Consider the following 11,552-nt stretch of genomic DNA (forward strand, 5'->3'; position numbering starts at 1 on the left):
TAAGTATTGAAATTTAGTACGTCTTTTGTTCGTCTTTCGTTCGAATATGTATATGTCTGGACACAAGTACACAAAAATTTCACTTATTTTTTAACCTTGTCTGAACGCTTGCCAGATAGTGGGGAAAATGTGTAAATAAGAAAAACTATTTATCAAAATCGTTGAGTAAATATTTGTTTGATAAAAATAAATACTCGTATAAACTAACTATAGTTTATGTATGGGTGGTATTATATACTTTATTTAAATAAAAACTAATGTTCTAATTCCTAAAATTTGACCACTTCTTAAATTTGGAATTCCACAATAACGTATGATTATCTACATGCTTGCTACATACTGCATATTTAATTGAATCAATCTCGAAGAACACAACTTCATTTTGTATTACGGAATTTTTTTATTCCCTTCAATTATTACTTCATATTATAAAGCATATGAGTAAGATTGTTTGAGCGAGTTGTTTATTTGAACGAGATTAATTTAGAATCTACTAGTCTACTTATAAACTTTATTCCCTGCGCGTAAAAAAACCAGTGTATAATATGTGGTTATATTATATAGAACATCCCAATATAACTCGCCGTTGCCGAGAAGTAGATGTAAACACAGATAAAACCGTCTATTAGTTTGTAATTTTGTATACTTGATAAATAATGGCAAAAGAAAAACTTACGAGTACATAATACGTGTATTAAGCACATTCTACAGATCAACATATTGACCTTGAATAATTTATTTACCAGCTTCACAATAAAGTAATCACTGTAATATCTAGGCGCAGTTACATAGCGACAAATACCTGTATACAGGTCTTGTAAGTCCGGCTACCAGCATAACAATCGCTATGCATGGAGAATGATGGATTTTTGTTGCGATTGTCGCGTCAAGAATTTTAAGTCCAGCTCCATTTACGAGGTGAAGTCATGGAATGCATTTCCTTTGGGATTTCTACTTATACTGTCAAGGCATAGCAATAAAATACAATAATTTATTCTTTGAATCACAATGGGTATATATATTATTAATACCATTAGTAACCAGTGACTTTCCGTCTTAGGGCATGGGTGGGGCCCTGGGCAGACACAAATTTGGAGCCCCGTTGGAAAATAATAATTTCGTTGGTAGTAAATTATAACAAATTAAGTCGCATTAATTCAGGAATAAAAACTTAATACATATTGAAAACAAGCAGAGCAGCCTAAGTTAGAAACACGAGATATTACAGGACAAAAATAAGTACCTACGCATCGCTCAAATTTCAATACATGTTTTTTTTTTCATTCTAAATGTCAAATACAAACCAAACCTAGAGTAGTCATGACAAAATTAATTGGTTTTGTCTTTACGCTGCCTTTGAAACAATGTTCGATTTAGTCGAAAGAAGAAAGAAAACGATTTTAGGGAGACGAATGCCTGTTATCTGCTAGACAAAAAAAAAAAGTACGCACCATTCCAATTTACAGGTCTCAAATTAAGATCACCCATAATACAAGTATTATAACCGTTCAAATCAGAAATTTTATTATGATGTACAGCAAAATTAGTTAAGACTGTCTTATGTACAGGCACGCGTCCTGCACAAAATATGGAGCAGCCTGACTGGGTTAGTACCTCGACCTAACAGAAGAACACAGCTAATACAAGTATTATAACCGTGCAAATCAGAAATTTTATTATGATGTACAGCAAAATTAGTTAAGACTGTCTTATGTACAGGCACGCGTCCTGCACCAAATATGGAGCAGCCTGACTGGGTTAGTACCTCGACCTAACAGAAGAACACAGCTAAATAATACTGTTTTCAAACAGTATTGTGTTCTGGTCGGTGAGTAAGGTGACCAGAGCTCATGCGGGGGATTGGGGATAGGGTCGGCAACGCGCATACGATGCTTCTGGTGTTGCAGGCGCTTATAAGCTATGGTAATCGCTTACCATCAGGTGAGGCGTACGCTTGTTTGTCGACCTATTTTTTTTTTAATAAAAGGAGGAGGCACGTAAACAGCGCATAAGCAAATTTTGATATACTTACAACAAATACTTACATCTATTTTATGTCATATTATATTCTCACAATAACTTCCCCGTTCATGTATACGTCTACATATTATTATTTATATATTTTTCAGATACTGCAATCAGCAAATAACTCTGTATTATTGGAACGAAGTTCCTTACGGCAGACTTGACATTTGGCTGGGCGACCGAACTGAAAAAAATGTGATACTAAAACCGTAAGAAAAACGTATAACGGAAGTGCCGTAATATCAGTCACACAACTGTATAATATGACGTTTGTAACACTAAAATATTACTAGTAAACTGTTTATTTAAATTTTTTATGTAATTTTATACTGTCGACAAAAATAAATAAAGACATGTTTTTTTGAATTATTATTATTATTATTATTTTGTTTGATTTATTTTATGTTATGTTATTTGTTATTTTCTAAAATACTAAATTTCCTAAATACTTTTATATACTTAATTAAAAACCAATCAACAAAATAAAAAAAAAAACAAGAATTAGAAAATATATATAAAATTCAACAATTTTTTTTTTCAAATTGTGTTGTTTCTATACTATCCGAAGGAACTTCGTTCCAACCTGATGTCCCATGACACCACCTAATTTTAAGATTTAACTACGTTTCCGAAAGAATTATTATATCTTAATGATTACAGCAACTATTGATATAGAAATTAATAGTTTTGGTTTTTAAGCCACTTACATGTTCGTAATAAATGTACGTGGCACATAATCATTTTAAACTGAGGTGGGGCAGAGCAGGAAATTTCCTGCTCAAAATATGGAGCAGCCCGACTGGGGTAGTACCTCGACCTGACAGAAGGTCACAGCTAAATAATACTGCTTTTAAGCAGTGTTGTGTTCCTGTTGGTGAGTAAGGACTCCAGGGGGAATTGTGCATAGGATCGGCAACGCGCTTGCGTTGCTTCTGGTGTTGCAGACGTCTATATAAGCTACGGTAATCGCTTACCATAAGGTGACCCGTACGCTAGTTTACCAATCTAGTTAAATAAAAAAAAAATGAATTACTACCTATACCATACTACATCACACGTGTAACAATTAATCCCGTGGGAATACTGAGATAGAAAATGTCTATCTCTTATTCTGGCTGGTTTTTACGTACAAAATTTCATTACAATCCGCTCGATCATCAAAAACTTTCCCATTTATAAGAGGTATATGGTAGGATCTTCAGCGTTATAATTAATAACTTATTAAGAAGAATAAAACAAGCTCATACTTGGTACATAGGTGTTATTATAACAAGACCTCATACCTGATACCGTCAATTTACAAAGCATTGCAGGTAGACTGAACAGACAAATATGTACAAAGACACCGATAAGATTAGGTCGTTCACACCAACATCATATCATACGTATATCGTAGTTATGTTTAATTATATATTGTTCAGATTAACGATCTTTCTTTCTGTCTAGGGCAGCAAAAGTGTACCTCGACATATTACCTACTTATTCTATACAATAAAGAATTCTTATTTTAGTATCAGAAGATTTTATTATCACCGGAAATGTGACGACTCAGGGCCGGTTAATGTTATATTACTCTTTACTTTTTTCCAACCAATATTTTTGTATAGCTGCATTATGTATGTTGTTTCCTAAATAAGAACTGATAAGTACCTACATAAGTACGTGGCTATAATTTTAATAAGAAATCGAGCAGGTGAATGACTTGACAAATTAGGAGCACTACATAATATAGTCGTGCACGACACACGAGGTGTCTATCAATACAGCCTTTATTAGAAAGACTGCTGGACACCTACTGTCCATCCATACACACTGCCTCCTCGTTGACATTATTTTCGTCTTAGGTCTGTATCCTCTCAGTATTATAATTTAATTCTAAATTATAATTACGTCTTTTTACGTTATAAAAATTATTGAAAAAATCAGTATGAACAATAATTACTACAACGAACTTGTGAATATAATAACTAGTTTTATGGTTTAAATAAAATATTTCTAGGGATATTGTATAAAAAAGTTATTTTTAAATGTTTTAGAGACAAAACTTCATTGTTCATTAAAAATAAGGACTAGGAACTTATCCTACCACGCTGTATTGCTATCAATAAGCCGACTAATCTTTCGGCATCACTCTCGTAACATGTAGGAATCATTACAATTTTTCCTATCAATCACGAGATATATATTCACAGTAGAAAATTTTACAGAGCTAGTCGTATTTGAATCCGCGACCATCCGTTACGTTATGTATTTTACGCCGTAGAACACATTGGCTCTAATTAAACTTAATTCATTAAGAAGACATGTTTATACAACTAATTCTAAAAGTATTCTACTCTCCTGATTGTATAATTACTGTCAAATTGTTATACTCGGGATACACGAAACGTCTAATTCAAGCAAAAATGTTTATGTGTCGTAAGCAGCTTTAAAACCGATAAATAACATATTATGTTGTTTTAAACGATTTATCATTGCAATTCATTAGAAAATTAATAATATCTTAAGAAAATGAATTAGATAAACGTTAGACTAGTCTGTGAGCTTCTTGAAATATCCAATTTAATGGTCATTTAACAAAAGTTAATAAGTTAATAACCAAGATAATGAAGCAAAGCTAATCTAAGATCAAGGCGATGAAGTTCGACGACAATTTGTCATTCTCTTAACAAGTAGAGCAGAACGATGTTCCTCGAGGCTTCCGCATTATACTCCACAGGCCTCATATTTCGTTGAAACTTGATACTGTCTCACCGTCCCACGTTTGCTCCGCTTTGTAACATCTTTGACATGCATTCTCACACATAGTCACAGTGTATTAATGCATACTTAGGTATATATAATATAGGTAATGATGATGTGCGTTTTCTTATAATTCAATATAAATAGATATATCTAAATTTAGCAGTATATTATTCTCGTAGTTTCGTAAGTATGATGTCAACGCTTTTGGGTAAATAAGTTGACTATTATTTTTATTTGAATAAGTGCCAATTAAACTAATACATATTACGTATTGCATCCATGCATTCAGACTGTAACATCCCACTGCTGGGCATAGACCTCTTTCTCCATGTAGGAGAAGGATTGGAGCTTAATCCACCACGCTGCTCCATTGCGGGTTGGCGGATATGTTTCCTAGTATGAGTAACGATCGTTATCAGGTTTTTATGATAACAGCCGGGACCAACAGCTTAACATGTTCTCCAAGGCACGGTGGGGTGACCCACAAGGATAGACATTCAAACCGGAAAGAAATATTTGTGCAACTACAAATATCCATCCCGAGCGGGAACCGAACCCATAAACCGTCGGTGTTTTAAGCGGTTTGATTCCAAAAATAGAAGAAGGTTCCATTTGTCCCTATTTTTTTTATGTATGTCTCATGTGTTAGTTACCTCAGAGCTTTTTACTGGGGGGACTTATTTTGATGATTCTTGTTTTAATCTGAAATCTGATGCTTGTTTTGTAGTTAATTTTTATCAAGATATAATGAGTAATCTTTGATGATCGCGTATTTATATGACGCGTCGCTGTCGTAACGTCCGCTATCGGAACCCTATTAAGTTCCGATAAATGGGTTTATTAGAAACTAGTTCGGACTATCAATCAAATGATGTTACACGACTGGATCCACTATATCATAGTGAGGTATATTATCCACTACAAAGCAGGAACAGTTTATCTATCTATCTATCTATCTATAATCTATAATATACTAGCTGCCCGGACAGACTTCGTTCTGTCAATAGTAAATTTTTTTTTGTATTAACACCTTCCGTGTGCCTTAAGGAACATACAAAAAAATAAATTAGCCGAGCCATTCTCGAGTTATGCGCTTAACAACATTCATTTTTATTTATATAGATAGCTTCCGCCCGCAGCTTCGCCCGTGTGGATTTCGGACTTCAAAAATGGAGGAGGTTCTCAATTCGTAGGGATGTTTTTTAATATATGGTGCGTATGCAGGTGGTCCCATTGTCCAGTTAGGATCTGATGATGGGATCCTGGTGAAATCGCAGGAACTTCTTAAATATTATAGGCAAACCTATGACGATTTTGGTATTTTTATGTGTAACTTGTTTGTCTGTTTTTAAAAATACGATGATTAGGTATATCATATCATCGTCGAAACTCCCCAATAATGACTATGTTTCCCTATTACTTCGAGGCCAGTGTATCGACTTGGATAATTCTTATTATGTTTGAAAGAGTAAACATTGCAGCTGGTCCTATAGTAACCAGGTCAGGATGTGGTGATGGGAGCCTAGAGTAATTGAAATAACTCCTCGCATATTATAGACACGTCCAGTGTTTTAGGTATAGATAAAGAAGTATATGTGATGACAAAGATATCTACACATTGTTGATGATGAAGCTGTAAGGTAGGCACCGGATATTTAAAAGTGAATACTTTTTACTTGAAACGTTGTGTATAAGGAATATTTCTATTGAAATATTTCCTTATACACAACGTTCATTACTTCTGACGGATTGTTAGTAAACACAAACAGATTATTTTTACATGTCACCCTTGAAAGGGCAACATATAACTGGCCGTGAGAAAAACATTGATCAGTTAAATCTATTCCTGCAACTTTTAAAGTTTGGCCTTGTGCCTTATTAATAGTAATACTAAAGGCTAATTTGATTGGAAATTGCAGTCTTTTGAATTGGAAGGGTAATTCGGAGGGAATCATCGGTATTCTGGGAATTAAAACAGTATCACCAGTACCACAGCCAGTTAAAATAGTGCATTCGATTAGAAAGTTTTTTAATTTAACTATTTTGAGTCTCGTGCCATTACACAATTTTGAGGGATTTAAATTTCTAAGTAATATCACTGGTGAACCCACTTTTAATATTAACTTGTGTGGAGGAATTCCGGGAGGAACTAAAGAATTCAAAAATTCAGTTGGATAATGTACTGCCTCTGCGGTATCCAAAACTGTATCAACTGAATAGTATATCTGTGATGGTGCTTCAAACTTGGAAATAATTAAATGATTAATTTTATCAACCTGTTCATTAGTAGGTGCCAATATAGCCCTTTCCTTAAACCAACATAAAGTCTTTGTAGTTATATTCGGTCTCAACCAATTCTTCCACATTTTGAACCAAAGCACATAGGTTACTAAGATTGATTTTAACATTTCCGGATTGAAATGCAGCATTACCTATTTGAAGTAAGTTATTTGAAAATTGTTTATTGTCTTCACTGGAGGACAAAATTCTCATATTTGTATTAAGTTCACATTTTGTAATATGTGGCCAAAGATAAGATCTTTTGAGTGATGCATTGACTTCGTCAGCTCTAGTCCCCCTTGCTATGACTGGCAAAATTTGACGAAAGTCTCCAGAAAACAAAACGGTGCAGCCACCCATTGGGCAATTTCTGTTGCGTAAATCGCGCATTGTCCTGTCTAATGCCTCAACTGATGCTTTATGGGACATGGAAGCTTCGTCCCAAATAATCAAGCTACAATCCTGCATTAATTTACCTGTTTTACTCTGTTTTGAGATGTTACAAACGCTAGAGACGTCGTCACTGCAAATTTTTAAAGGTAGTTTGAAAGTGGAATGTGCAGTTCGCCCGCCTTTCAAAAGTGTGGCTGCAATACCGGACGACGCCACGGCAAGAGCAATTTTTTGTCAGACCTTACTTTTGCTAATAATAAATTAATTATAAATGTTTTACCCGTGCCCCCGGGTGCATCTAGAAAGAACATTTTCCCTTCATTACTATTAACTGATGACAATATTTGGTCGTAAACAATTTTTTGTTCTGGATTTAAGCGATGTTCATCTTGAATTGTCTGTAAGAGTTGGGTGTAATCATAGTCAGTCTCTCGTAAATCCTCGATGTTGTTCATTGCATAAAGATTTGAATTTAACGGCAAGTTAAAACCAAAATCTTTTATACTTTTACCTGATAGAGATTCGACCTCTTTATTTAATTCATTTAAAGCTTCATCAAAAATATTTTGGTCGTACTCTAAATCATCTGATGACAGTTCTTGTCGTCTGCGTTGCAGTATATCTTCGGACATACTTTCCTGATAGTTTTGCCAAAGAAGATGCGGGTCCGTGATTTGGCAGAACGATATCATAATGGCAAAAAGGCACCTAAGTGATTTTGGTGAACAGCATATGGCTGCTTCAGAGAGCGTACTCTCCCAGTGACTGTCATCTTCGAGGAGGCCCATAGCTTTGCAAGCCCCTTAGAATGTGTCGTAAGTTACACCTTCAAAAGTGCAGAGACTTCTAAACGAAGTAGGGCCTTTTATAACGTGGAGTAACAACCGCAAATGAAAACATTCCTCATTATTAGGGTGTACCACGTACACCCTTCCAAGAGCATCTGTTTTTCTCACGCCAGGGTACCCGAGAACTACCGCCCCCTGCTTTCGTCGTTGGAATTTTTTCGTATTTTGATTCCAGGTATAATAGGCAGGCACCTTGTCGTAGGTCAGAGTTTTTGCGAAGTCGTCCTCTGCACATAGTTTGAAAAACGCTGTTAAAGTAGTATCTCTTGGATTATTCACAATGTCATTTACATTATTTTCAGTGAAATACACCCGCTGTCCGTTTTCTAAATGAACAGCGAGGTGTGTGACAGTTGGTGCTCTTTCATGAATATTGAAGGACATAATCCGCCATAGTGCTTCAGAACTACAAATGTAGCGGCCAGATTGAAATTGTTCTACTTCATTTGTAGAATGTAAACTAAACGTAGCCTGGTCACTTCCTTTATTGATGTATTTAGTGACATATTTTATTGATTTCACGGAACTGCAAAGTTCTACATTAACATGCGCCTCGAAAATTTTTAATAATAGTTTATTGTAAGGCACTACCCATCTGTTATCAATTTCGTAATTACGAATAGCAGCCTTGCGTCCTCCTTCCTCTGGTGATAATCTTCTATACTTTGGATAGCCATCATCACCAGTTGAAGTTTGACTCTGATATGGTTTTGGGAATTTTTTTGAACATTTTCCCTCATGCATGCATGGCGAGTTAGGGTTTAAAGCTCCACAGGGTCCGTGAGTCATATTCCTTACCACGATGTCATACAATGTTGGGTCTTCGTCTTGGTCTGGTAATTCTGCCGTTATAACTGTGTCAATTTGGTCGGGCCTGATTTTATTTGTCAGCCACAAAAGCAAATATATATGTGGCAGCCCACGTTTTTGCCACTCCACCGTATACATGTGACAGCGTGTCGGACCAAATACGTTTACCTTATTTATTAAGTGTAATAGTTTTTGTACTTTTAAATGAAACACACGATTTAAAATGTCATATCGGTCTTGAGGTGTTGCGGTGGAATGCAGATTATCTTTTATTTCTTTCCAATTAGGATTACAGGTCATAGTAATGAAGAGGTCAGGTTTCCCGTAATTCCTGACATAGGTCATGGCATCTTGAGTTTTTTCGTGTAAGTATCTTGGTCCGCCAGTAAAAGATGACGGTAATATTACCAGCTGCCCAATATTGTTTGTCGTGTGTTCATTAGAATGTAAAGCATCCTGTAAGTGTATATAATTTTCTGCGCGTAATTGTGTTTGGTTATTTCGTATAAAAGCTAAACGTTCTGATTCTAGTTTAGCATACTGATCTACAACATATTGATTCAGTAACATTCCGTACCTTAGTAAAACATTATAATGATTATGGCGTTCCATTAAACGATAGCAATAATAATTCATACATGAAACTTTCTTCTGTACTCTGTCTCCTGTAGAAGGATTAACTTGGGGAATATCAATTGTGTATCCGTCTTCACCTCGACAAAACATCAATGGATATTGAAGACTGTCATATGAACGATGTAGTTCGGAAATTTTGTGGAGATTTTCGTCGCGGCTTCGAAGAACGATATCCCTTTTGTCAAATTGTTGTCCAGCAATGACAACTGCTACTTCACTGGTAGAAGGAGCATTATACCGTCCACGGTGTTCACCGTCAGGTACCCTGCTGGCATGAATTACTACATTGTAATCTGGGACATCGAGAGAGATACTTTCCATTGCAGTTTTAAAAGATTGTACGTATCTATTATGCAAATGCAACATGTTTTGCAATGACCTGACTATAGAGTTATCAAGTGGTGTTCTTGAATTACTATTACTAATATTACATCGAGTCGTTGCTTGAACTTCAGGATCGGAAATAAAATATATCTGCAAAAACTTATGGTCGTCAGGAACTTGTGGAAGAAGACTACCTGCAAGGTGGTAAACCTGGCCCTGGACTTTAAATGTTGGCATGAAGCCGTTTTCAACTACTCGTTGACTTTTGAATGAAGTCATCTGGAACGCATTATTATACCGCCGAATATGACGCATAAATTCTGTATGCTTTGGATGACTTTCATCAAGTAGAGAATTTAAAGGTTCAGGTGGAGCACCTATTTCATCTAATTTTACCTTACCATTTGAACAACATAAACCTTTTGACTCATCTTTCCATCTCAGTGCCGAACAGTATTGACAAACAATGGAAGGAGAACCTATACAAACGATACGATAATTTTGATAATCAATTGTTGTACTGTAATTCATTGCCGAGTACTCTTTATTGGACCATCTATTATTATTTTGTGTTCCATTAGTTGGCATATTATTCCTAAAATTTATGTGCCGAATACGATCGTTTTGTAGTCGGAGTTGTCTTCTCTCAGATGTTTCAGTTTGCATTAAAGCATTGTGTCTATCACGATCTAAAGATAAACGTAGGTTACGTTCAGCAGAGGATTCGCGTAGCCTCTGAGAAACATGTCTTTCGCGATCCAACGACAAACGTAAATCACGTTCCGCCGAGGATTCGCGCAGTCTTTGCGAAACATACCTTTCACGGTCCAACGACAAACGTACGTTACGTTCAGCAGAGGATTCGCGCAGTCTTTGTGAAACATGTCTTTCACGGTCCAACGACAAACGTACGTTACGTTCAGCAGAGGATTCACGCAGTCTTTGCGAAACATACCTTTCACGATCCAACGACAAACGTACGTTACGTTCAGCAGAGGATTCGCGCAGTCTTTGTAAAACATGTCTTTCACGGTCCAACGACAAACGTACGTTACGTTCAGCAGAGGATTCACGCAGTTTTTGTGAAACATGTCTTTCACGATCCAACGACAAACGTAAATCACGTTCTGCCGAGGATTCACGCAGTCTTTGCGAAACATACCTTTCACGGTCCAACGACAAACGTACGTTACGTTCAGCAGAGGATTCGCGCAGTCTTTGTGAAACATGTCTTTCACGATCCAACGACAAACGTGCGTTACGTTCCGCAGAAGACTCTCGCAGTCTTTGCGAAATATGTCTTTCACGGTCCAATGATAAACGCAGTTCTCTCTCTTCATTATTTTCACTATTCCGATTCAAACGAAGTCTTTTAGCAGCAGACGTACTGCGTCCTATATTTGGCCTTCTTCTCGGCATGATTATCTACCTAAGTTTAATAAGAAATTGAATAAAGAGGTACTTAATAGAAACAGTTTAATGAATCTAAAT

At 36.0% G+C, this 11,552-nt stretch overlaps 1 protein-coding gene across 1 annotated transcript; it reads right to left on the minus strand.

Moving 5' to 3' along the window:
• Positions 1–8,246: 8,246 nt before the first annotated feature.
• Positions 8,247–10,807, minus strand: LOC123670376. The gene is made up of 3 exons (XM_045603873.1): positions 10,772–10,807; positions 9,317–10,340; positions 8,247–9,133 (listed from the first exon to the last, which is right to left on the minus strand). The coding sequence occupies exons 1-3, from the start codon at positions 10,805–10,807 to the stop codon at positions 8,247–8,249; spliced, it is 1,947 nt and encodes a 648-aa protein (XP_045459829.1).
• Between the last annotated feature and the right edge of the window lie 745 nt (positions 10,808–11,552).

This window comes from Melitaea cinxia, chromosome 4 (genome assembly GCF_905220565.1).
Source record: "Melitaea cinxia chromosome 4, ilMelCinx1.1, whole genome shotgun sequence".
NCBI lineage: Eukaryota > Metazoa > Arthropoda > Insecta > Lepidoptera > Nymphalidae > Melitaea > Melitaea cinxia.